General features: G+C 58.7%; 1 protein-coding gene across 9 annotated transcripts in view; it reads left to right on the plus strand.

The window, feature by feature from the left end:
- NTNG2 (netrin G2) overlaps positions 1 to 22,115 on the plus strand; it is a 63,666-nt gene extending 41,551 nt beyond the window's left edge. For 4 of the 9 annotated variants that reach the window (XM_036913486.2, XM_057499155.1, XM_057499156.1 and 1 more), the window contains 8 exons: positions 8,364 to 8,536; positions 11,665 to 11,691; positions 12,459 to 12,596; positions 14,086 to 14,157; positions 15,966 to 16,040; positions 19,092 to 19,259; positions 20,660 to 20,794; positions 21,231 to 22,115. In XM_036913486.2, the coding sequence (XP_036769381.2) occupies positions 8,364 to 8,536; positions 11,665 to 11,691; positions 12,459 to 12,596; positions 14,086 to 14,157; positions 15,966 to 16,040; positions 19,092 to 19,259; positions 20,660 to 20,794; positions 21,231 to 21,463 (1,021 nt within the window). In that variant the 3' untranslated portion in view covers positions 21,464 to 22,115. Of the gene's footprint in view, positions 1 to 8,363; positions 8,537 to 11,664; positions 11,692 to 12,458; positions 12,597 to 14,085; positions 14,158 to 15,965; positions 16,041 to 19,082; positions 19,260 to 20,659; positions 20,795 to 21,230 lie in introns of all 9 variants that reach the window. The other 5 variants (XM_057499157.1, XM_036913488.2, XM_036913489.2 and 2 more) reach the window with 5 other exon arrangements.
- Positions 22,116 to 27,069: the final 4,954 nt, after the last annotated feature.

Here is a 27,069-nt window from a genome sequence, read left to right on the forward strand (position 1 = left end):
ACCGTTCTTCTGTTCGTTATTAAATAACGCGGCCTGGCGGTTGAGCTGCCGTGTGGTGGGGTCAGGTGGCTCAGGCGATGGTTTTCTGGTGAGACTGATGGTCCTCAAAGGTCAGATTCAGAAAGCAATTCCTTGGGAGAATTGATCCCATGGATGCAGGAGGACTGTTCGGGCTGGCGGGGCAGCCAGGCAGCTGGAACGCTCACCCAGGTCTGGGCCCGGGAGGAAACTGGTGTCGGGAAGCGAGCGGGAGACGGGGCTGCATTTCCGTGGCCACGGCCAAGCCCCAGAACTGGTAAGCGGGGCTGTGGGTGGCAGGCCTGGGGAGGATCTGCCTCCTCGGCCCCTCGCCTGGGCTTCATTGTCCGAGTGGAATCAGCACAGGGGGCCTCCCCAGAGAGACGCAAGGTGGCAGGGTGCTGACGGGCCCACGCCGGGCACCTGACAGCCCTCAGTGAACGTCCCCCTCGCTCACCCAGGGACCCGCAGTGAGTTACGGGCACTCGACCTGCCAGGATCTTGCATCCTCACCTGTGAGATGCCGAGAGAGGTACCTTCCGGATTTTCCGAAGGATTTGGCTAATAACGCATGTTGCACAGTGCCTGTCCACATATAAATACTCCATGAATTATTTATATGTGGTTGCTTATTTTATTTATTTCACCTCCCAAAGGCCTTCAGAAATAAGGAGGGGAAATCACAGAAGGACAGCAGCTGGAGGGAGCAAGGGAGGGAGGGGCAGGACGGGCCTGGGTTTGGGGGAACGTGGGCTGGGTGGGCTGCTGTCTGAGAACCGGCAGTGGGGACTCTGGGCCACCGCCCAGCTGCCTGCTTGGGACCCTCCCTGAGGTGGGGCTCGCCAGCTGTGTGGCCCCGGACAGTAACTTCTCTGTGCCTCATCCCCTTCCCTGCAACATGGAGATAACAGTAATATGCCGTCCGTAGTTGTTTGTGGAGAGCGCTCAGGATCCCCGCCTCGGGGTGCCCAATAGCGTAAGAAAGGAGGAACTCAACAGGACACTAACATTTGTGGGGTGCTTATATACATTAGGCAGGTGGCTTATAGCCCTGCCTCGGCTGCTCCTTACAACTCTGTGAGGCAGGTGCCCCTGCCGTCCCAGTCTTACAGATTAGGAAACCGAGGCCAAGGGAATTGCCACATCTCTCCTAAGGTCACACAGTGAGTGGCGAATCATCCAGGCTAGTGCATCTCGCAGTCACCAGGAAGGGCGAGAGGACAGAGAGCGAGTCCCAAACGGGCACCTGCTGTGTGCAGGACTCCTAGGTGACATGGCAGGTGCATTACTTGCACCCATTCATTAATTCCCTCATTCATGAATGACCCATGTTACTGATCGTCATGACAGCCATGGGGTTAGCAGGATGAGAACTGGGGCTCAGATTGGTTTGGAACAGCCCCGAGCACTGGGGCTGGTGGAAGCCGTGCCTGCTGAGATGGAGGCTCCCGGGTGCCCCCAACACCGGCCGCCGGGGTGCAGATGTTCAGTGCACACTCTGGCACCGGGCTGCCCTGATTAGCCCTGGCTCTGGCTGTTATCAGGTGGGGGACCTCAGCAGCCCACCTCAGCACCCAGGCCTCAATTTCCCCATCTGCACAGTGGACATAGTAATATGCTGTGAAAGGGCAACGTGCTAATTTGGGTGAAGCTCCCAGAACGGTGCCTTGTATCCGCCAAACCACCCAGTAACCCTGCAGGTACTCGGTGAAGGGTTGGTCCAAAGTGTCAAACAAACTCTGATGGTTTGTAGGAGAGAGAGTACAATAAAACCCCCTTTTCCCAAGCTTCCGCCATTGGGGTAACCCTTTCACTATTTCCCCTATCCTATAGGTAGTTATGTATTTACTTAAAACAGCTTTGCTGAGATTTTATTTACATACCCTACAACACACCCATTTAAAGTGTACGATTCGGAGGCTTTTAGGGTATCCACAGAGTCATGCAGCCATCAGCACGCTCAACTTTAGGACATTTTTATCACCTTAAAACAAAACCCTGCTCCCCTAAGCCATCACCCTCAAGCCACCCCTCCCTCCAGCCCCCATAACAACCAGTCTGCTTTCTGCCTCTGGATTGCCCTGTTGTGGGCATCCTGTACAAACGAATCCTGCCAGGCGTGCTCTTCCATGATTGGCTCCTTTCACTCCACGTGTTTTCAAGGCCCTCCGTGCTGCAGCGTGGGTCGTAGGCCCATTCCTTTTTATGGCTCAGTAATATTCCATTGTATGTGTTTTGTTTTTCCATTGTTGGGCATTGGTTGTTTCTACCTCTCGGCTATTATGAACAATGCTAGTGTGAACATTCACATACACATTTTTGTGTGGGGGTGTTTTCATTTTTTGTGGGTATGTCCCGGGGAATAGAATTGCTGGGTCATATGATAACTCCGTGTCATCTTTGGAGGAGCTGCAAACTGCTTTCAAAGCAGCTGCACGTTTTACTTTCGCTGCAGCCATGTGTGAGGGTTCCTATTCCTCTATGTTTCACCAACACTTACCAGCTCCGTTTTTGATAACTACCAGCCTGAGGGTGTGAAGTGGTAATTCACAGTGGCTTTGAGTTGCATTTCCCTGACAGGTAATGATGCCAGGCATCTTTTCATGTGCCTGTTGGCCATTTGTGTATTTTCTGGGGAAAAGTGTCTTTTAGATCCTTTCCCTGTTTTAAAAATTGTGTTATTATTTGTCTTTTTATGATTGAGTTGCAGGAGTTCATTATAGAGTCTAGATATGTCCCTTATCAGAGGTATAATTTGCAATTTTTTTCTCCCCTTCTGGCTGTCTCATCCCATTGTTGCTGATGTCCTTGGAAACACAGAAGTATTTAATTTTGATGAAATCCAGTTTATCTGTTTTTTTCTTCTGTTGCCTGTCCTTCTGGCATCATGTGTAAGAAACCATCACTTAACCCAAAGTTGTGAAGATTTACCCCTGTGTTTCCTTTCCAGGGTTTTCTAGTTTTAGCTCTTACAGACAGATCTTTGATCCATTTTGAGTTAAGTTCTGTTTATGGTGTGAGGTAGGGTTCTCAGTCCATTCTTCTGCGTATTGCATATTATTTATTTACTTGCTTAACTAATAATTTAAGTACGTGAATATGCTTTTATAATGTGGTCTCACCTAGGCAATAATATCTTTAAGATGCCAGGTTTGATGAATTTGTCTCTTAAAAAAATACTGTTTTTTTCGAAAATAAATAATGACCATGACACTGCTTTATCACTCCCCACACATCTCCGCCAGTCATCCTGTGGGCTCCGCCTCGGGAGACAGTGCTGACCGGACGAGGGAGAACATAGCGGACCGAGCGAAGGCGAGGACTGTGAAAGGCTCCCCCCACCCCGCAGGCATGTCATTTGGCCTCATACCTGACGCTTCCTTAGGCGTGAGCTTTAGGAGGAGGGGGCGGAGGAGCCGCATGTGCAGAGGGCCAGAGGAAGAAGATCTGACACGTTCTGGACAGAGATGGGGAGAGAGAAACACAGCGACATGGAGAGACACACACACACACAAGGAGAGAGCCAGAAAGGCCAAGCCGCTTGTGTGCACACACACACATGCACGCACGCACATGCACGCACGCACATGCACACACGCACACACAGGCAGTATCACCCAGAGTTTCCTGCAGAAGTCAGGACATCTGAGGAGCACCTCCCCACTGACTGGCTTCTGTTTCTGTGCCAGCCCTGGCGAGGCTCCCCGTACTAGGTGGGCTCTTCCTGGCAGCCCTGCCCAGCAGGGAACTTCTCTCCCTAGTAGAGGAAGCACCCAGCTCATTCCAGAGCTCAGCCGGGGAGGGCGGAGAAGCCGAGACACCCTCTGGGAGATGAGGCTGGTGGGGATGCTGGCCGGCATGGGACCGAGGCAGAGCCCGGGTTGGGGAGGAATGTCTGGATTTGGGTCCAGAGTAAGCAAGGGTTGACCTTGAGCAGGCTCCTCCCCCACCTATACCCAGGGTGGGGGGGCCTGTCCGGCTCTGACATGCCGCCACTCCCTGCTCTCATCATTACCACATGCATCTCAGATTCAGCTGGTCTGTTACACATTTTTAACAAGCCAAGGTCAATGTTACCACCCAAAGTTGAGATGGCAATCTTTTCTTTAGCTGATATCTAAAAATATCCTGTCCTCAGGCCAGAAGCATGGAGCACATTCCTGGTTCCACACAGCTGGGGAGCTCCTCTCCAGCTAGCTCAGTGGGGTGTTAAATAGGAATTCAGAAGAAATGCATAAATAAAACCTTCTGAGGTCAAATACATTCTGCAAACGAACTTTTGTTAGACAAAGTCAGACGGGTTTCTTTCCTGCAGGACTTGTCAGAGCCTATAATCCGCCCGTGTGCACCGTGGTGCTGCGTTGGGGGCGCCAGGGAGCGGGAGTGCGGGCGTCAGGGAAGTACCGCAGGCACTGGCCACGAGGGGCTCCGCAGAGCACCTGTCTTTATCGAGGGCTGTCCCTGGAGCCCAGGGTCCCCAGTTAGGAGAGCCTCCCCGGAGCCGCGCCGCAGCACCTGCGAGGTCGCGGATCGGAAGCCAAGGGCAGGCTTCCTCTGGCTCCCATTTTTCAGCCCTGCCCCGTAGTGACACCTTGACGGGCCAGCGCCCAGGCTGTCATGGGGAAGCTGCAGTCAAAATGACACAGGCCTCAGCACCTGCTGATGCCGCTGGATGGCGCCTTTGCTCCGCTTCAGAATTCTGTCCCAGAGGATTCAGGAGACATCTTCGGACTCGGGAATCGTGAATCACAAACAGTGGACGGCGGTGACGTGGAGCAATGGTTTCCGGCCCAGCCCCCCCTGCACCCCCCAGGCCTGGTGGCCCTGCTTCTCCCCCTGAGAGGAAGGGCGTGCACGAGCCCAGGAACCGGCCGTCTTCCCCACCCTGCCCGACGTCCTGTTTTTAAATAGCATTTGTAATATGCACCTTAATCACCATTCTAAGGGCCCGTCTCCAATCACAGCCTCACTGGGGGGTTACAGCTTCAACATGCGCATTGAGGGGGACACGGTTCAGTCCGTGGCCCTCTAATACCTATAATCCATATCCTACTTTTTGACAATCCATGTTCTATCGCATGTTCGCCTCTTGGACTCTAGAGTTGCATATGTCTGAGTTCCAGTCCCTGTCACATTTTGGGACAGCCCTGTGACTCTGGGCAAGAAACATAACCTCTCTGAGCCTCCTTTCCCTTGTCTGTAAAGTGAAGGTAACAACAGTACCAGCTCTTGAGCCCATTAGAGGATCGAATGGGACACCCACTGGCACTTGGTAGGTGTGGCCTTTTCATTTGTATTAGGAGCATTCCCCACGGCCTTTGACAACATATTTAATATATGTTATAATGTTATACTGATGACATATTAATATTCCATATTATCATATTCCATCACATGGACGTGCCTGAATCTCCTTAACCGTTCTGCGGGATAACAGGAGCGCAGAGAGGAGCTACAAGGAGGCAGGCAGCCCTGGTGATTCCGGCGCCCACAGTCAGTGAGCTCAGGGCTGTGGGGCGGTGGGTGCTGAGACAGCCTGGGAAGGCGGCCCCACAGCAGAGCTCCAGTCGGACGGAGACAGGACAAGGCGGAGGGCAGCGAGGGCGGAGATGGGCGTCTGGCGGGACTGACTGAGAGGAGGAGAGAGGCAAGGAGTTAGGCATTCACTGTGTGGATAAGCAGAGGCCAAAGGGAGGCTCTCTGGCCGGGAGGGTGTGAGGCTTGTGCAGCGGGAGAGTGAAACGCCTAGCCCGGCGGCGCAGTGCAAGGCGGGGTGCAAAGAGAGACGGGGAGAGTGTGAGAGGAGGATCGCGGTTTAGGCATCAGGAAATGGTCTTTGGGGTGACATGAGCCTAGGAGGGAAGTGCCGCACACGCCAGGCATCACTGGCGGCTGTACATGCCTCCACCCTCGCCCAAGCCACTGTCCTCTGTTGCTGGAGGGACACAGCTTTCTCCCTGATCTACCCTGGCTCTTGTCCCCCAGACGTGATGTAAAATATAAGCAGGACACATCCAACCCTCCAATGGCTTTTAGTTGCTTGCAGAATAAAATCCGACCTCTGTGTCATGGTCTGGCTGGGTTCATCTCAGACCTCGGGGTGGAGCTCTTATCAGTCCCGGGGTCTTCCCTCCTGCTCTTGCCTCTTTCCAGAAGGTTCTCCCCTCCTTGCCTGGCCAACTCTCGATCCTCCTTCAGGTCTTAGTTTAAAACTCTTTTTCCTCGAAACCTATCTGCTGCCCCTAGGCAAAGTTAGGGCCCCCATGGTACCCTGTCTTTTGTATAATATAATGCTTGGGCCCCTATAACAGCTGATCAAAGATTTGCATGATTATTATTATTAAATAAACAGTCTTTATTCTTTAAAGCAGTTTTAGGCTTACAGAAAATGGCACAGACAGTATGGGGAGTTCCTAATAACCCCTGTTCCTGTTTCCCAGCACACAGTCCCCCTGCTATTAACATCCTGCATTAGTTGGTATGTTTGTTACAGTGGATGAACCTCCACTGACACATCACTACCTGCTGAAGTCCACCACTTTACACTAGGGCTCATGCTCCCTGTTGTACATACAGTTCTGCGGGTTTTGGCAAATGCATGATGTCATATATCCACCATGAGAGTGTCCCTCGGAATCGCTCCACTGCCCTGTGACCCCCTGTGCTCCACCGGCTCATCCCTCCTCCCCTCCCCCATCACTGATTTTTCAAATCATCTCCCTGCCCGACCATATATTCCATCAGAGCAGGGACCCCATGTGCTTTGTAATATCCCCACTGTTCCCAGCTAACAGCCTGGCACATAACAGGTGCCCTATACGTGTTTTTCTTTGCATATTTTAATAAAACCAGGATTCTACTAAACACGTTTTTCTGCAATTTGGTTTTTGCCAATATTGACAATATACCTTGGACATCTTCCTGTATCAGAATATAGAGCACACTCTCTCTTTAACTTTTTATTATGGCGGATTTCCGACATGCATACAAGAATGGAATCTCCTGTAGAATGAGCCACCATGCACCTGTAACCCGACTCCCGCAACAGTCAACTTCCGGCCAGTCTCGTTTCATCTGGATCTTGGCCCATGTTCTCCCGTCCTGTGTTATTATGAAGCAAATCCCAGCCATCAGATAATTTCATCTGTAAATATTTCAGTGGGTACCTCTAAAACATAAGGACTTTTGACAACAGAAGCACAACAGCATCATTGCACTTAATAAACATTAATTTAATATCATCACATAAAGTCTGTTCACATTTCCGGTTGTCTCATGAACATACATTCTGTTTGAGTTCAGAGGTTGTTTGAATTAAGGTCCAGACGAGGTCCGCGCCCCACAGCTGGTTGATGTGCCTTTGGGATTTCTCCTGATCTAGGCGTCTCCTCATGAGTTTCAGCCCCTTGAAATTCATCTGTTAAAGAAACTGGGTCATCATTCTGGAGTTTCCCTCCATCTGGACTTTGCTGATCCCGTCCCCGGTGTTATTTAGCACGTTTCTCCTTACTCTGTGTACCTGTGATTTGCAGCTGGACCCAGAGGCTTGATCAGGTTCAAGTTGCTCAATTTGTTTTGACGAGACTACTTCAGATGGGGTGTGGCCTTCTATCCAGAAGCTTCTCTCTGGCATGTTCCAGGCTGTTGATCCTCAGAGCTTAGAGCCATTCATAAGGCAGGGGATGCTAAATGGCAACTTCCTGATTCTACCATTTCTCCTTAAATTATTAGCTGGAATGCTCCTATAAAAAGCAACATCCCCTCAACTATTGGTTACCTGGGGGCACAGTTTGTATAAGACAGGCAGGACAATCACTTCTTTCCTTTTATTTACCGGTTTTCAGAATAAAGAGTTGCCTATAAATATTTGAATGAATGAATGAATAATGCATGTGCAGATGAATTGATGGGGGTGGTGGGAGTCAGGGGTGCTCTCTGTCTGCCCTCAAGGGCGTGCACCTGGGCCACGCTGGGAGCAGAGGTGCAGCCTGGGGCCAGGCCCACATCTACATAGGACAGGTGCTGAGCAGCCCTTGCTACCTGCCAGCCCACCTGGGTCAAGGAGCTGTGTTACTAAAACGCAGCATCTGGGACAGGGACACCTGGTCACCCACCCTAACAGCAGCCAGTCCACGGCCAGCGTTCATCCTGGGAAAGAATGCAGATGGTGTTGTTCCCACTATGGGCGGGGAATCAGGATGTTTTTTGTCCTGGAGGTGAGTCGTGGCAGGTTGGCCTGGTGGCCTCCAGGATTCCTTCCAGGCCAGCAGCCCCCACAGCCTCCTAGGCCCTTGCCACCTGCCCAGGAGTGTGCTGACGTCCCTGTCCCTCTGTGTCCCCCCCAGGTGCAAGTGCAACCTGCACGCCAGCCTGTGCTCCGTGCGTGAGGGCAGCCTGCAGTGCGAGTGTGAGCACAACACCACGGGCCCCGACTGCGGCAGATGCAAGAAGAACTTCCGCACCCGGTCCTGGCGGGCTGGCTCCTACCTGCCGCTGCCCCACGGCTCTCCCAACGCCTGTACGTACTGGCGGAGCGGCCACAGCATCCCCGGCACTGTGCCCCCCACCCCGCCTGCCTCGAGCCATCGAGGCCATGACTCCCCAACCCTTCAACCCCCGAAGCTCTGGATGACACACACACACACAAACATACAAGTGCACACACACAAACACATGCACAGACAAACACGAGCACAGGCGTGCACACACTCCTTGTTAAGAGGCTCCTAACTGCCAGGCCTTGAAATCAAGGCCCTCTAGCGCCCCTGCATCCTGCTGAAACCTAAGCCGCCCTTCCGGTCGGGGCCCTTGGGAAACCCGAGATGAGCCGCTCAGCATCTTCCCCGCTGTCCTTCACCTTCATGACCCTGAAGGCTAGAGAGACGGCCCCACGGGTGTCGGGGAGGGGGGATGGCAAGGACCCCTCCCTCCAGGCTGGCTCTGAGGAGCAGCCGCACCCCTCAGACCCAGGCTTTACGGGGCATTTACAGCTACTGCGGGGCCAAGGCCGCCTGCTCACTGCGCTCACTGCGGCCCAGAGGCGGCTCCTGCAGGCGGGTCTCTCATTATCCCACTTCACAGAGGGTTCCCCAGAGGCCGGGCCCGAGTCCCCGCCCTCGCTCTGGGTACAGTCCTCTCTGCTCCTGGCTCGGCAGTCCCAGCAGTCCCCACAGGGAGGCACTCTACAGGGTGTGCTCACACATGCCCGCATCATGAACACGTCTGATGGGATCCCCATTCACTGGGGCCCCAGCACAGCCCACGGGCGTCTCCATGAAGTCACAAATCCCAGGGAGCCCTGGGCTGCAGCGAAGGGCCAGGGCTGGCCCCCGGCAGGGCTCTCCCCGGCCCACCCCTAGTGATTTCACCAGTTCTGACATTTGCAAGCACCTTGGCACAGAGGCTCCCCAGGCACTTCATGCGCAGCTTCTCAGCCCTCACAACCACCCTGTGGGGGTGTCATCACCCCACCTCCCTACCCCCCAGCTGAGGCCCAGCGGCCCTCAGCACCCACCTAGGGCTGACAGCAACTTAGGTGCAGTGCTGGGACTCACAGCCAGTCGCTGGACCTACCTCCAAAGCCAGGGCTGGGCAGCAGCCTCCCGCACCAGGACGCCCACCCACCCGCCCTCCTGGGCACACCGGCAGGAGCCCCTCCATCGCCGCCCGCCTCCTCCAACGTGAAAGATTTATGTGACGTTAGGCTGATCAAGGCTGAAGCCTCACAGCGGGCGTGACGGAGGTGGCAGGCCTTTGAAGGGGCCTTCAGCACTCCCGGGCCTTCAAAGGCCCAGAGACGGCCTGCACGCTGACAGCCGGTCGTGGCCTCCCCCCAGGCGCTGACCCCTTTCTTCCCCGGCTGTCACCTCCTCCTCTGTCCTGCCACCTCTCCCCTCCTCCCGCCTCCTCTCGGTCCTCCCGGCGCCCCTTTCTGTGGGAGAACGGCGGGCGAGGTCTCAGGGCACCCACAGACTGAGACTTTTACCTGCAGGTCACACGCAGGCCCCATGCTCTGTCTCGGCAGCGAAGGGCGGACAGGACTTCCCCTCTGGGCCTCCCTGCCCTCTGCCGGCAAAGCAGCCCAAGCCTCCCGGTTTGAGGGAGCTCCCCGGGCTGGCCCCTCTCCCTGCTTCCCCAGGCTCCCCAGGATCTGTCTGCGAGGCCCCCCAGCCCAGGGAAGGAGAGGTTTCTCCTGGTGTACCTGGGGGCACGGCTGAGGCTGGAGATGCAGCCTGTCTCCGGATCCCACCCTCCCTGACAGACTGACCCCAGCCGGGGCTAAGCCCACCTGCCCCCACGGCCCCAGGGATGGCCTGATGGGCACCAGGGGGCCGGGCTGCTGGTCTGTGGGTCACCCCTGACACAGCCCCTCCTCTCCACCTGCTCAGCTCCCCGTCTCCTCCCTGGGGCCCTCCCGTCCCTCCTCCCCTGGACACCCTCCTGCTTACACACCTTCAGTGCCCCCCGAGGGCCCTCAGAATAAAATTGCAGCAGTCGAGCCCCCCACCCCCAACCATACAAGGCCCTGGGACATCCCTCCCCAGCCCAGCCCCAAACCCAGACTCCTGCCAGGTCCACTTTCCTGAACTGCCTGCCCGTGTCTCTTGTGCCTGGATCTTTGCTTGGGACGCTCCGTGTTGCCCCTGTGACCCTCCCCTGGCTGGTCCCCTCACCCTCCCAGGAGGCCCAGGTCAGAGGTCACCTTCCTCTCATGCCCGCCCCAGCATCCTGCCTCCAGCCTCCAGCCTGTGCCACCCCTCCACGAAGCCCTGTCCTCGCCACCCTACCCACAGAGCATCTGCTCCCTGAGGCAGTCTCGGGGGGCAGCTCAGAGCAGGTGAAGGAGGTGGGGGAGTTGGCTGGGCTGACTTCTGGGCCTCCCTGACTCTCATGTGTGCCACACACCCTGACATCTCAGCTCCACCTGGGTGGCATCCTGGGGTCTGAGGGGCATCCTCATTCTCTGCAGGCCTCTGCCCCTCACAGCTGTGTGTCCCTGGACAAGTCATTTCTCCCCGAGCCCTGTCTCCTTGTCTGTGGAATCAGGCCATATGAACCCCACTGTGGGGTTGTTGTGTGGACTAAATGGCTCATGGAGGCAATGCTTATCATGTGCCTGGCACACTGAATGCACCCAGCGCAGGGCACCCCGACGGTGATTTTTTTAGCAAGCCTTTGGGCCACCCCCACATTGCCCAGATGGGAGCACAGACTTGGTTTCCCTGGGGTGGAAAATCCCATCAGAGCTTCCAAGTCAAGCAGCCGGCCTCCGCGGCTGGGACCCTCATATTCTCTGACACCCCACTGCCCATCCCCTGGAGAACAGCCCCCCACCTCCTTGTCCTGCACGAGAGTTTCCAAGCATCTAAAATCAAATAAGAGGGTGCATGTGAAGCCCGCACTTGTCAGCAGAACCCCTAGGGCAAGTCAGGGGTCTGGGACTCAGTTTCTCCATCTGTGAAATGGGCAAACAGTGTCCCCTCCCTCTCAACGTGGCCGGGAGAGTAAAATGGGGTAACGGGGCCCAGCCCCCGAGCAGGGAGGCTCAGAGATGCGCTGAGACCTCCTGTCTTCTCCCCCAGCCCTGCCACCCCCTCGGCAGGGAGCAGGCGGCTGGCACCTGTGACCCTCCCTCTCTCCCTGCAGGTGCGGCTGCAGGCTCCGCGGTCGGCAGTAAGTACCCGCCGGGGTCACGCCCTGGGAAGAGCAGGAGAGGGAGGACGGTCCCGGCGCCCTCAGCCCTCTCGCCGCCTCCGATTGTGCCCCACGCGCCTCTTCACGCCTCGCCCCTGCTTCCTGTCCCTTGGCTGCCACCTGCCCCGGCCCCTCCCACAAGCTCTCCCTCTGAGCTCCTCCTCAGTTAGTGCTGCTTTGGAAAGGCCGCCTTGACCCCTGGGGCCCTCCCGCTTCCGACCGGCAAGAGTCCGGTCGCCTTCCCAGACCAGAGGCAGAATCCCCCTCAGGCTGGCCGTGGGGTCCCGCCTCCCTCTGGGTGAGGCTGGGGGAGGTGAGCCCCTTCGTGACTCGTCCAGGTCAATCAGGCCCAGAACAGGGCAGGCCCCCCGGGGGAGGCAGGCCGTGCAGAGAGCCGGCGCGGAAGGTCAGGCGGCGGCCCCCGTGGGCTGTCACCCAGTCACCCTCACGCTGCCTCCTCCGGAGACCCAGCGCCAGGCGCCTGCCCGGCAGGATTCTCACAGTATCTCAGTCAGTCCTGCACCGCCACCCCCCAGGCAGGCATTGCCGTCTGCCCCGAGTGTCTGCAGGGTCTCTGGGGCCGCACCTGACCGTAGGCTGCTCCTGCAGGGACACCAGTGGGTGGAGAGGGCACCGGAGGACGCTGGGCCCTGGAGGGGACACTGGCCCACCCAGTGGGGTCGTGAGCTGCTTCTCCGTGTCACTCCTACACCCCGCCAGCTCTTGCTTCTCTCATCTCTCTCCAGGCATCAGCAGGTCCCGGGAAGACCCCCTCCCCAAAGCCTCCGTGGCCACCACAGCCGGGAGGGGGGGCCCTGCCACTCCCGGCCCCACCACATCCACTGTTTGGGCCCCCGCAGCCCACAGCCCACCACGGGCCACAGGTGGGCACCTGGGGACAGCACCACCCTTCTCCTCCCTGCTAGTCCCCACCGCTGTCTGCTTGGTCCTGCTGCTCTGAGGGTAAGGCCGCTGGAGCCCAAGAGCCAGACGCGTGTGGGGCCGCAGGGCCCCAGGCCACCTGCCCGCACCTGGTACAGGGCCCCAGCCCGGGGAGCCAGGGCTCACCTCAGGCTCCTGGACCCTTCCTCTGCCCCCCACGGCACTGCTAAGGCAGGCCCCGAGACCAGCATGGCCAGGACAGGGCGCCCCAGCAGGAGGGCCCAGCGGAAGCGAGGCCACGCGAGCTGCACCCAGAGTTCGGGTGTCGCCCAGGATGGCCCTGCTTCACTGCTCCAAGGACTGGCCCCGCCCCACTGGTCAGCCCCATGCCCCACTCTGCCCCAGCCTCTCAGCAGCTGAGCCCTGGGGACAGACAGTGCAGGGCTAGCCACCTCCTCGGGTCAGCAAAGCGGAAGGGAGCGTCTGAGGATACGGACTGCTGGGCACTTCGGGGCTGAGTGTGTGGGGCAGTGCCAGGCCGGGGCCAACTTCCTGCCCCATGCCAGCCAGAGCAGCCACCCTGAGCAGTCCGCAGCTGCAGACAAGCTTGGAAACACCTGCTTTCTGTGTCTAACTCTCCTCCCAAGTTGGGGGGTCAGTGTGCGTTCGAGGCTTGGGGGCCTGTGGTGGTCCTCTGGTCTCACCTGGGGAGTCTTGCCAGTCCCTGCCCACTGCAAGTGCCAGGAGTCTAAAAGGACCCTCTTTTCCTAGAGGATGGTGGGAAGATGTGGCCAAGGGAATTCCTCCTGATCCCAGCTGGGGAGGGGCACTCCAGTTGTGTGCCCCACCCTGCCCGCACCATCCTTCTGCAGGGAGGGGGTGGGGGGCACCTCACCTGGGCAGGGCTGCGACTCCCCCTCTCACCGATGGGCATGGACCTGTTGAGGGCCTGCATGTCCAGGGGACAGAGACCCCTCCTTCAGTAAGAGAGGGGATCCACCCACACTCAGCCTGTCTTGCCTTGGCCTGTTGTGGGGGACCCAGCCCTCTCTGGGCTGGGGTGACCGCCCTGGTATACAGACCCCTCTTCCATGGGCCGCCTTGCTTAGCGCCTCCGGGGGGCGCAGACGGTGGGAGACCACGGCTGTTTTTCTTTCTGCCCTCCTCCCTTCTCCATGGGAGGCACTGGCAGGGGTCAGGAGCTGGTCAAGAGATCTGAAGGTTTCAGGGGAGCCTCGGGGCCCAGGAATGCTCTTTGGGGAGGACGGGTTCACTGGGAATTCCAGGCTGCAGACAGAGGCTGGCCCTGCCACCTGAAGCTTGCGCTTTTTTGGGCTAAGCCTGTCTGTGATGGGCAGACGGGAGCAAAAATAATCGTGTTGGGTGCTGCGTCTGCCTGCGCGCTGTCTGGGTGGGAGGCCAGACGCTCTGTCACACACATACTGAGGAACCCGGAATCCATTTTCTGAGCTGTTTCTCATTTGGTGCCAGGAACACAGGGCAAACTGCAAAGCCGGGAGAGTAGAGTCAGAGGCCAGAGCAGTGAGCCTAGAGGCGGCACAGGTCAGGAGACACCCCTTCTAGGTGGGCCTAGTGAACGTTCGGTGAGATCGGCTCAGCTTCGCATTGTGAGCCCAGCACCAAGTGGCAGCGCATCAAGGGGGGAAGGTGGTTCAGCGCGACAGCCGCTGGCTGAGCAGCCCTCCCCGGGGCCCACTGCTACTGTGCCTGGGTCCACTGCACCTGGACCCCCAGCCCCATAGTGACAGTCACCTCATGGCAGACACTGGACCTCTCCTGGGCCCATGGCCCTGAGAGGCGGGGACTAGTCTGCTAGTCTCGCAGGTGAGGACGTCAGGGCTTAGGAATAGGCGGTGGCTGCTTCTCAGGATTTCATGGTATGCAAACCATACCTTAATAAAGCTGTTTAAAAAGAGAAGCAGCCGCTGCTCGAGGTAACAAAAGGAAATGGAAGACACGCAGGTAGGACTTGCTGACCCAGACCTCCCTGCCAGCGCGGCCCAAGCTGCCGTCCTGAGGCCTTGGGGGCTCTGAGGTGGGACCACCTTTAAGACCTGGCTGGCACGCTCCCGATTCTGAAGGAACAGACGGGGCCTCCATCTGGTCTTGGCACACAACACAGGCCACTGCGGAACGTTCTTCCGCCACACGTGAGCGTGCCCCTGGGGAGCCCGGTCGTGGGTCTTTCCCGCCCCAAGATCCCACCCCCAGAAAGGTCCTGAGTCTCTCCAGGTGCCACCCAACAGGTGCTACAGGATCTTTGCCAGAGTATAGCTGGGCCTGCGAACCCTGGCCCAGACGTCTCTGCCTCCTGCCAGTGTCGAGCTGTCTGGAGGGTGGGAGCTGCTGGGCTGCTCAGGATCACTAATCCTGTCCCCTCCTGGGCCAGAGAGGGCGGCGGGGACGGCTCCAAAGCAAAATGCCTTCGGGCTAGGTTTTATTGCAGCTTTAATTAAGCCCTTGCCAATTTGGGTCCGGCAGCCTCTTCTCCTCATTGAGCACCAGATTAATGTCAATTTGATGTCCAGAGGGTCCTGGCTCCCAGCTGGAAAGTCTCCTGCACTTTTTAGGGTGGATTTTCTTATTCTTTTCCCACCAACTGGTGTCATGCATAATCCCTTTAAGAAGCGGAAAAAATCCAATTTCTCCCCCGTCCCTCTGGGTTTGTCCCTTGAAATCTGGCACGGAGCGACTCCTTGCCTTCGCCAGCCCAGCCTGCCTCCCTGGCTGTGTGTCCACTTAGTCTTGGGGATGGGCACTGTGGCATTTGGGGGGCGACTCCCACTGGGGTTTCTGTTGAAAACGAACCCACACCAGGGGCCAGGGAGGTGGGAGAGGGGGTGACTGGGGAGGCAGGACAGATGGTTGGATGGCTCCTGGCCCTGTGCTGGGATTGGACAGGACGCCTCCCAGGATCCTTCTGGACGCAGCTGATGTATTGGGCAGAGCACGTCCCCTTCACAGTCATTAGCCAGGGACGTCAGCACAGAGAGGTCCGGCCCAGACAGGGCTCCAGGTGACTCCACCCTTGTATCAGAACGGGGCCCTCGCAGGGAGGGTGGAAGAGCTCCGAGACTCAGGTGTCTGCTGAGAACGGACTGCCCAGAGCACGCAGGCTGTCGGGCGCGGCCCCTCACCCGCTCCGCGTCTGTGTGTGCCCTCCACAGGTGCAGTAGTGGAGGTGCTGCCTCTCCAGTAGATTGGGACCCAGTTCTGTCCAGCCAGTGTAGACACAGCCACTTGATAGAACGCTGCCTCTCCTCCCTGTGGGATGTGGCATCTCAGCGTGGCCCCAGGACCCCCCAGCCCCGACCCCACATAACTTGGTTTCTTCTCTTTTTTCCCTCAAGAGTGGATCAGACCCTCTACAGATGCCCCTCTTGGGGAGAGCCCCCCCAAGCCCCAGGTGTCCTCCAGTGCAGAAGGTATGGGGGCAGGGCCTGTGATGGTCTTGGCCCCAGGAAACTCCTCCTTAGACCTGTAGGCCCCTGCGTCTTCCTGGAGGTACCAAGTGTCTGGGATGGGGACCTGGGATGGGAGGGGGCCCACAGGAGCGGAGGAGACAGGCCTTGGGGCTTCACCACCCCCACCCCAAACTCTCACCTACTGTGCGAGGTCCAGTGCGACGCTGCCAATCCCAACGCCTTCTAATCCTACGCTCCCGGAAAGGGCTTTGGAGCCAAGCGGAGACTCTGTCCTGGCACCAGCCTCTCCTGCCACCATCAATCCCTGGACACGCGGGGCAGTGATGGAGCTCAGAGTCAGAGAGGGCTTCCCACAGGAGCTGGGTGGCAATCAGACCCAGGTGGGGGCTTGCCCGTGGGCAGACGGAGGGAGACGGTAGCACATTCCAGGTGGCAGGACCAGCTGGGGAGGAGGCTTGGCAGTGGATGGCAGTGGGCACCTAGCCTGAGCAAGTGGAAGACGTGCTGGTTAGCAGAGGCGGGAGGGTGGCAGAAGGCAGTGACACCAGGCCGACAGCCTCATCCGCCCACCACACAGAGGAGACACACTCAGGCCCGCTGCTGGCCATAGACGGGCACCCGCAGGAGGCACACAGGCCTGCCCGCGTCCCCAAGCAGGGGGCTGTTCCCACCCCAGCTCACCTGTCCCCTGGACATCAGACCCCAGTGCCCTGTGTCAGCAGCAGCACGGCCCCAAGCCTCCAGCCCCAGCTGTGAGCAGCATTCAGGGCTCTGAGCGCCCTCTGCCAGCAGGCGATTCCGGAGTTGGGCCGCAGCTGGTGAGGGTCGGCTGCTCAGGGTGGCCTGGAGGCCCCTGAGTCCGGACATCCTCCCTGGTGATGGGAACAGGTAGAGCTGGCTGAAGCTCTCACTTCCCTGCCCCGGACTGACTGGGACACTACAGACTCTGAGAGGGAAGCCGAGACGACGCTGCCCCGACAGTGTCATGCTCACACAGAGATGGGGCTGGGACCCCCCGAGGGGCTCTGGGCAGCAGAAGGCAGGCGCTGCCCGAGCTCAGGGCCCAACAACACCTGTCAGGCGGGACTCTGGATAGCAAAGGACTTGCTTTGGCCGGAGCAGGGAGACGGCTTCAGGAGGGAAGGGAGATACCAGGGGCACACTCCAGACTTGACGCTCAAGGGAGTTCGGAGGGGCGAGAGCAAAGGGATGGTTTCAATCAGTCAAACAATGGTTCGTCTTCAGTGACGTACTTAGCAGGCTGCAGGGCAGAGTTGGAGATAGAGAAGTGATTTGGGTGACTTTAGCAGCCAAATGTGTAGGTGGTCTCCAAGGGGGGCCCAAAGGCAGAGCTGGCTCCTGGGTGTGTCATGTGCCTCAGATCTGAGCAGGTGACCAGAGCGTGCCCAGGGCTCTGGACAGTCCGCCCTGTCTGAAGAAAGGGCTTATTTCTCATCTTTCTAAGCTGCGGGCACCTCTGCTGCTGCCCCGGCCCCTGCTCAGGACTCCAAACCTTCCCAGCCCAAGCCCTCTCAGGCGTTGTCTATTGAAGTATTCCAAGGTAAGAGGACGGCCTGGGCTGGATGAATGTCCCTCCAACACCCCGCCCACGTCCGCTGGAAAACGGTGATGCAGGACAGAGCATGGGTGCTGGCTCAGAAAACCCTCCCGGAATAGCTGTCAAGGTGAAGCCAAGCGTCTCTCCCTCCAGTTCTCCCTCCCAAGGGAGCTGGGGGCAAGCGTCAGTCAGAAGCCCAGAGGGCAGGTGCGGGCCGGCAGAGCAGCTGCCGGAAATAGCCTGTCCTGGCTCCCCTGGGAGGTGTGGCCAAGGGGCTCGTCTTGGTTGAAGCAAGATCTGGGACACAGGGGTCACTGCACTGCTCCCTGGGACACTCAGAGGGTGCCTCACCCCCTGTCCCTGGAAGCTCTAAGTGAAGGGGACAGGTCCAGGAGGCCCGTGTGTGGGAATGCCCACCATCTCCTGCAGGGCACGTCTCAGAGGCTCATTTCTCCAGGTCTCCCACGCCCTTGACCCCCAAGGCCTGGTCAGTTCCTGCCACCAGAGGCTCAGTCCTTTAGAGACAGAGATGGCATTTTAGGAGGGTGGCTGGCATCCTACCTTCTCCGGCAGCAGCCACACTGGCTTTCTCATTCAAGGGGGTGTTGAGCCCCTCAGCAGGGACCCCAAGGGCTGGTCCCCTTCTGGGGACAGGGAAGGTGACTCTCCTCACCAAACCCCACCCCTTTGCCTTGACTTGCCAGGGTGGTTACAGGGCCTGCAGTCCCTGGAGCAGGGGCAGGGGCTGGGGGAGACTGCAGGATGGCATGGAGATAGCTGTCCTCAGCACGGAGCCAGGGGCCTCCAGAAAGAGTCAGAAGCCAGCCAGGACTGGGGGCGCGGGGAGGCAAAGTGAGATACTGGGGCGTAAACTTGAAGGTGGCACTTACTTTCAGGGTGGTGCAAGAGCAGGTCTTCTGGTGCCAATCAAATTTGCAGAACAAATAAGAAATGGTCCTGTAGGTGGGCATCTTCCAAAGCAGCACGGGGAGGAAGCTCCGGGCCCCTCCCATCTTGCCCACACCACGTGCATCTGGCCTTCACTGAATCCCTGGAGATAAGGTGATGAATGCCATGAGCCCGGGCACGCTGCTTCCTGAGCTCACAGTCTGGTGGCACGGTCATCTTCCCGCATGAATCATTTCCAGTCGCCCTGGCATCACTCAGCATCCTTCAGCGAGCACCTCCCTCTGGCACCCGGCCTGGCCTTTAGCAGGTGCCGCGCCCTGGCCCTCCCTGGATCCCTGCCCGCAGGGCCAGGTGGGGCTTTGTGGGCTGGGCCTGCACTGGTTCTCCTTCAGGCTCAAGGCCGGCAGGCTTGTCTCTTCCCTTGGTACAGAAGTTTTCGAGGCCCAGGGCCCCCTTCCTGTGCCAGGTCCTGCCTTCCCGTCCTGGTGCCTCCGTTTCCCCAGATGCGTGGGGGTGGGGCAGCAGGAAGGCACAGCCTCCCTTCACTCACTGACCTCTGGTGTTTCTCACGCTTGGCGGCCCAGACTGTGAGTGCTATGGCCACTCCAACCGCTGCAGCTACATCGACTTCCTAAACGTGGTGACCTGTGTCAGCTGCAAGCACAACACTCGGGGCCAGCACTGCCAGCACTGCCGCCTGGGCTACTACCGCAACGGCTCCGCCGAGCTGGACGACGAGAACGTGTGCATCGGTGAGCGGGGCCGCGGGCACAGCTCGGGAAGCCATGCAGGGCAGTGATGGCGTCGGACTCCTAGGGGAGGCTGCAGGGATGTCAGCTCCAGGGCCCCCTCCAGCGGCGCATCTCAAAGGACAGAAGCCTCCGGGATCTGCTCTGTTAACAGCCTCCTCATGTGGCTCTCCCCGCAGGCACTTGAGTTTCAGAGCCAGTGGTTAGAGTCAAAGGCTGATTCCAGACCTTGCCTTGCTGAGTGTGCTTGGGCAATTCCCTTCCTCTCTCTGGGCCTCAGTTTCCCCATTTGCAAAATCAGGAAGTGGAGGAGATCGAAGGTTTTCAACCCTTCATTTGGGGCTGAAGCTTTTCTTACAATGAAAACTTTCCAGGGCTTTGTGAGCAGGAGCTTAGCTTATAAAGCTGCCCTCCACCCACAGTGGGCACCGGCTCTGCTTTCTTCAAACTCTGCTCCAGAACCAGCATGGGGTGGAGAAGGCAATCCCTGGAGACCCTGGGCCTGGGCAGGGGCAGGCTGTCCCAAAAGGCCAAGCCTTGGCTCCCAGCCAACAGCCCACAGCCTGCAAGGCTGCCCAGCACGTCCACCTCTGTCTCCAGCGGAGGCCAGGTCTCAGCCCAGGGCGCCCATCCCCCTCGGGACTCCGTTACCCATCCCCCACCTCCCAGGCCGGCGCTGGCCCTGCAGAGGAAGGGCTGCCGCAAAGTTGGAGCTGTCAGTCCGAATCACCGCAGCGGCCTTCGGATAATTCCATCAACTCTAAGGTGATCTGAATGGAATTGTGCTGCCCGTGTCACACCAGCCAGCTGCAGGCACAGAGCGGGGCCTCCGGATCCAATTAGAGGCATCCGGTGCCCCAGCACCCTCCCTCTTTGCTTGCCTCTCTCTGCCGGCACCCCGATGCCAAGCACTGGGCTCCCAACACTCCCAGAGTGGGGACATGTGTCCCCTCCCACAGAGCAGAGGGGCAGGGGAGCTGCTCCTCCACTTGTCCTGGAGAGGAAATGCAGATGGGGGCTGCACCGCACACACAAACCACAGCCCACCCCTCTTTCCGGCCAGATGCCCCTTGGCTTCTGATAAGGCTCCTCCCACTGTCAGTCACAAAGCTCTTTGGAACTGGGAAGGATCAGCGCCCCCTCCGGTTACAGATGCGGAGACCAAGGCCCAGAGAGGGGAAGGGGCTGCCCCAGGCTACACCGCGCCAAGGCCAGGAAGAGGGGGGCGGGTAATGGATACCGGGAACGAAGACAGCCTTCCCTGGAAAGCTGGACTCCCCAGCCGCGGGCGCAGGCGGACACGGCATGGGGAGCATCATGCGGGGACTGGGGGACCCGCCTGGGAGGGATGCGGGGCCGGGCACAAGTCGTCCTGACCGTACGCCACGCACGTGTCCGTCCAGAGTGTAACTGCAACCAGATCGGCTCCGTGCACGACCGGTGCAACGAGACCGGCTTCTGCGAGTGCCGCGAGGGCGCGGTGGGGCCCAAGTGCGACGACTGCCTCCCCACGCACTACTGGCGCCAGGGCTGCTACCGTGAGTGCGCGCGCCGAGCGGGCGGCGCGGGTGGGGTCCGGGTCGGCGGGCGGGGCCAGGTGCGGCCCAAGGCGGGGCCTGCTAAGGGGGTGCCGGGCGGCGCGGGGAAGGGAGTTGAAGGCAAAGGCGGAGCTGGGGCTTGGCTAGGGGTGGCCGAGACCGAAGGGCTGGCGGGGGCAGGGAGGCCCTCAGGGGAAGCGACGGCCTGGCGGAGACCCGAAGGCTGAGGGGCGTTTGGCCCGGAAGCGGGTGGAAGGGCACTACAAGCACGTGAACAGCATGTGCAAAGCCCTGGAGGCGAGAGAGCGGGTGCGTGTGAGGAACCGCACCAAGGCCAGGAGCGGGGAGAGGCCGTTTCGCCCCCAGGGGTTCGCAGAGGCTCGCGCGTGGGGTGGACCCGGCCACCACCCGCCCTAACTGCCCCTCCGCCCCGCAGCCAACGTGTGTGACGACGACCAACTGCTCTGCCAGAACGGCGGCACGTGCGTGCAGAACCAGCGCTGCGCCTGCCCGCGGGGCTACACCGGCGTGCGCTGCGAGGAGCCCCGCTGCGACCCCGCCGCCCACGGCGGCCTGGACTGCGACCGCGCAGCTGGGGCCGCCCCGCGCCCCGCCGCCCTGCTCGGCTGCCTGCTGCTGCCGGCGCTCGCCGCCCTCCTGGGCTGCTGAGCCCCCCGAGGACCCGCGACCGGGGAGGCCGGGGTACGCACCCTGTGCCGGGGCGCCGGGGCGACGAGAAGGGTGCGGCCGGAGCTGCTCCCAGGTGCTACTCAGCAGAGTCCAGACAGCTGCTCCGCCCCCCAGCCCCTGCCCCCGCCCTGCCCTGCCCCCCGCCGCCGCAGGGGGCGCTGCGGGGGCCCTGGCCCAGGGCCTGCACTTCGGGTCCTAGTTTCCTGTGACCTGCCGCCCTTTTTTTTTCCTGCCGGCGGTGAGATGAGGTGGGCAGAAACGCTGCTCACCCTAACACCCCCAGGCCCTGCCTGCCGACACACATACACTGCTGCGGACACCCGTTGCGCCTGTCCCTGGCTTCCCATCAGCCAGCGGACCCCGAACCCCAGCTGCCTACAACTCTCCAGTGGCTGACTTGATTCTCTTACATAGTTTTTCTTTGCAGCCTTCAGACCCCGGGTCCTCGGAGGCCTGGTGACCAAGGAACTCAGCGTCTGGCGGAGGGAGTTAGGAAGGGAGGGTAGAGAGGGCCGGATACTTTGTTTTGCAGAAAACTATTTTTGTTTCTATTAACCATCCCCTCCAAGGAGGACCGTGGGCGGGCGCAGGTGGTTGATGGCGTGTAACCCGGCCGAGTAAAGGAGTTGCTCACTGCTGCCCCCGGGGCTGTTTTCTTGCTGTGTTCATTCATACCTGCAGGTTTGGGGATTCGCACAGAGCCACCCCTCCCCACCCCCCGACCCCCCAAGCCCCTGCAGAATAGCCTTAAACCGTCTCACTGTTGGGGGCACCACTTCCCCAGCCCTTCTGTGGATGAGGACGGACAACCCTCCTCCCCTCCAGGTGTGCCCGGTGTCAGGAGCTTCCCCAAACTTGGGAGGTTGTGTCCCTCCTTTCCTTCAAAGAAAAGAGCCAGAGTTTATTGGCACTTTTCCAAATTTAAAAGCACGTGGTGGACATTGACTGGTTGCTGAAAGTCCCAGGGAAATGACAGGTGGGTGTTCTCATTGAGCTTGACTTCCATGCTCCCGCTGAAGAATCAGCATGGATGTGTCCTCTCAGACCTGCTGGACCCCCAGCCTCTGGCCCACCGTTGGCTGTTGCCTCCTCCTTCCGGAGTCCCCTGCTGGCCAGAGATTTCCCCAGGGGGCTCAGGCAGGGGAGGGGGCAACCTAAGGGTCCACAGGCAGCAGCCTCTCCTTCCCCTTTCCCTCCCAAACATCAGGGAGGGGATGGCCTGGACCCGGGGGCAGCATGGGAGTGTGAGAGGGGGCTCTGAAGATGGGGTTCATCACCTCAGCTCTGCTATGGGAGGGTGCCCCGTATCTCCAGCCCTTGGGGGCTGCACCTCCCCCTTAGCTCTCCAGAAGGTCTGGATTTTCCTCCTTACCTACTTACTTCCAAGCAGCCCCAAAGATTCCCAGCCCATGGACCAGTTCTGGTTCCTAGTCGCTCCTTAAGTCCCACCTGCTGTTACTCTCTGGCACCAGCTTCTGCCAGCACAGCCCCTCTTTCGAGGCTGGGACGTTTAGGCCTGCACCTGACCCTCGTGTCCCTAAAGCAGGGCTATGACTGAGTTTCACAAAGCTTTAACGGTGAGAGATTCCAGTGCCGCAGAGGAAGGGGACGCCACGACTGCTCAGTGTGCCTCACGGCTTCCCAAGGCCACACCCCCCCCCTCCTGTCCCCAGCACCAGGGGGGCAGCTCCAGCCCCCGCAGGAAGCGCCTCTGCCAGGCTCCAGAGGCTTCCTCACCTTCTTCCTTATTGATGGAACCCCACTGAGTCCTATCTGGGCCTCCTTGTGGATAGGAGTGGCCATGTGACACAGTTCTAGCCAATGAGATGTAAGCAGGAGTGATGGGCAGGGCTTCCAGAAGGTTCCTGTAGAGCCTCCCCTCCTTCCACTCCCCACCAAACCTCAGTTGTCCAAGTTGGGGACCCTGGCCCTTCTCTCTTGAGTCCCCCTGGTGCTTGGTTGGCAGTGGGGGAAGAGCCGCCTGGCACCCCTGGGTGTGAGAGTGTCCCCCAGGATGATGGTGCTGAGGACCCAGCAGGGCCAGGCTCACCAGCCGTGGCTACCAACCTTTGCACTTCTTAATGTGTGGGATTAAAACACTGGAATTTGGGTTTTCTGCAACATGAAGACTTACCAATTCCTACAATATTGGCTCTCTCCACCCAGCATCCAGGCCTGCTGAGTCCACTGAGGCCAGAGAGCCTAAGACCCTCCGTCCTTGGGGGGACTGCAGCTCCCCCCAGCACTGTAACACTGTCCATGAAGTCTGTGGGTCACAGCTTTAGGCCAGGGGGTTCAGGGCCTGGCCGTCTGGAGCCGCCTCTTCCTGGGGCAGGGCCTGCCTCCACCTTTAAAGGTGCACAGGGCCAAAATCCACAGTAAAAAACACCAACTGCTGACTGTGGTTTGCAAACAATGGTCACCTTCCTCCTAGTTATCACCACCTAAAAATATAAAGGAACCACCATAATTCACTCACACACACACACACACACACACACCCCACTTTGTGCCATCTGGGTGGGCCCCTGGAAGCCTCCCAAGAAGTCCAGGAGGAGAGGCACCTCGGAGAGCAGCCGTCTGTTCTCCCTGACCTCTCAGCCGGAACAGCGCCGTGTCAGCTTCCCTGGGACCAGTCTCTGCAAGGGCCCGGGGAGGTGGAGCACATCATAAATCAGACTGGCAGCCCCAGTCCCCCAGGAGGCAGCTCAGGCTCTGACCTCTGCTGGAAGGTGGTGGAAGGTTGCCAGTGGCCATTTAGATGACTGACATCTTCCAGGCAGTGGGAAGAAGGGGAACATAAGGTTAGTGAAGCCCACAGTCACAGCCCCACCTTCTTAAATGGTGTATCTTTGTCCCTAGAGCTCCTGCTTTTCATCTGGTTGCAAGAGGTGGAGAGGATAAGGCTCCCATTTCACGGTGTGGGGGACGTGCGTGCATGGTTACATCTACCCTCACCTTCACCCTCGGACGGGTTGGCCAATGGTGGGGCCTCTGACGTTTGGGGCTGGAAGCTTCTTCAGGGAAGGGTGGGATGCAGGGGAAGACCATCCTGTGCACAGCAGGATATATGGCAGCATCTCTGGCCTCGGGCCACTGAATGCCAGCAGCACCTCCTTGCCCTGTTGTGCCAAGCAAAAGTGGCTCTAGGTATTGAAAACTGGGGGTAAAATGCCTCAGCTTGAGACCCCAGCCCTAGCTGGAAAGGATCATCAGATCCATTTTGCAGCAGGGGAAGTGGAGGCTAGGACAGGGGAAGCAACTTGGCTGACATCACACTTGCTGAGAAGCAGGGGCAGGAGTTAGGTCAGCCTAGCTCCAGAGCCCGGGGTGTAACCCTGGCCCTGCGTCCCTGGCAGCTCCTGGCAGCCTGGGCTGGGGGCGGTCATCACCCAGGAGGGACCTGCTCGTGCTCTGGCTCCTACCTGCCTCCCACCTCCACCCCTGCTGTGGGCTCAAGGGCAGGCCGAGCAAGAGCCCTGGGGAGCCGGGCTTCATCCAAATGGCTTTGCTGTCAGGGGCAGTGACTCCCCACCCGCCCCCTGCCACCTCTAAATAAGCAGGACTGCTGTGTCTGTGTTCACTGCCTCTGCTGCCATGCCTTACAGTTATGAGGCGTTTATGGGCACCTGGGGAGCAGCCGGCAGCATCTGCAGCAGGCGGGCCGAGAGGGGGCTTACCCCACACCCGCACCCCTGCCCTGGGCCCTGCTGCCCCAGTCCCAGAGGGACCTGCAGCTCATCTCAGGCCAGAAGAGTTAAGGGAAAAGGCCCAGGAAATTACTAGTTTATTTTTCATTTTAAAAACACAAATCATGATGGTAGGGAAGTTAGAAAATACAGAAAAGCAAAATAATAATAATTTTAAAATTAAAATCACCCACAATCCTCCATCCAGAGCTAATAACTGTTAATATTTTCTGATATACATTTCTAGTACTTTTCCATAAAATCAACCCACACGCAGATGATTTTCCTTGGCATTTAAGGCTGGTGCTGAGCACTGTGCCCAGGCTTGACACCCTTAGTTCAAGGACCCTGGCGATGAGGCTGAGGAGTGGGCTCCGTTAAAACAGCCATTTCACAGCTGAGAACACAGACTCTCCAAAGGTGTCCTTAGGCACAGCGCCCGAAAGCAACTCTGGGTGATTTCAGCAGAAAAAGAGATTATTTGAAGGGCTGTGGGACCCACAAGCACATGTCAGGGAGCTAGATGCACAGAGCCAGGGCTGGCCAGAGCGCCACCACTGCCGACCACCCTTGGCCAGGCCTGCCTCCTGTTGGCATCTCCTCTGGCCCCCATCATGTGCCCACGCCCTCGTGTCCAGCATACATATCCCACTCCATCAGCGGAGGTCAGTTCCCATTTCCCAACCAGAGCAAAGCACAAAGAAATGACTATCCAGCACAGAGAGGGTGAGCAAACCACCCAGAGTCACACAGCCAGGCAGAGGCAAGTCCAGGGTGCAAGTCCAATCACTCTGGGGCAAAAACCCAAGCTTATAACACTCAGCCACACAGGCACCACCTTTTCCCTCTATCTTATTTATTTTTTACTAATAATGGTCTCATATGCACCTTTCTTTAGCCTGCTTTATAAAATTTGGCAATATATGCTATATATTAAAGGTCTTTTCAAATAAAAAAGATGTGCAAAACCCCAACCCTTCATCTTTTTTGCCCCCACCTACTGCCCTTTTTGCCACCCAGAGCTCCATGTCTGCTGGCAGTGGGACACCAGATCCTTGCCAGATGTGGCCACTGTGCCACCCCTGTGCCCCTCTGGCCAGGCCCCCAGACCCACGCTGTCCTGCAAGGGTAGCCCTGAGGCTGAAGGCCAGGTGGACGCACCTGAGGCAGCAGCCCTCCAGGTGACTTCTGGCCAGAAGATGTCTCCTCTGCTGCCTGGGCAGGTGGCCCCGAGGACCTGACAGGAGCAGCTGGAATGGGGCCCAGAGCCCCGGGACGCCTGGGAGCCGTGCCCTGCAGCTGCCACTAAAGGCACTGGAGCCTGTCCCATGTGCATTTCACAGCTGGCCTGCCGCCCACACTTCTCCCACTGAAGGGGAGGGTGGCTCCCAAAGCAAAGGGATGGCGGCAGAGCACCGACACTGGAGTCAAAGCTGTCCTCACCACCCAGATGACCTTGGGCAAGCCACTCAGTGTCCCCGGGCCTCTGTGTTCTCACCTGGGGAATGTGCACGTGACAAACAGTGCAGAGTGCTTGGCCAGTGCTCCGCGTCAAGTGAGCGCCGGCGAGCATCAGGGGGTTGGTATTCTCTCTTCCTCTCCCCACCCCAAACCCCAACACCTGCCCAGTGGGCAAGGGGGGCTGTGAAAATCTGTCCTTGCCTCTCAATGTTGCTGTGAACCTAAAACTTCTAAAAAAGGGTATTTACACAAATCTACCTAATCCATGTTAGCATTTTGGTCAATGTCCTCAAAGGTATTTTTCCTGTAAAAAAAAAAACCAATTTGTATGTGGTCTGTCCATACACACACACATGTACAGAAGCAATATAGCCCCAGTACCATAATGCGGTGAACATTTTCCATGGCAGGGTCCAAAATGACTGATAACTCTCC

Source organism: Manis pentadactyla, chromosome 3, assembly GCF_030020395.1.
Source record: "Manis pentadactyla isolate mManPen7 chromosome 3, mManPen7.hap1, whole genome shotgun sequence".
NCBI classification, from domain to species: domain Eukaryota; kingdom Metazoa; phylum Chordata; class Mammalia; order Pholidota; family Manidae; genus Manis; species Manis pentadactyla.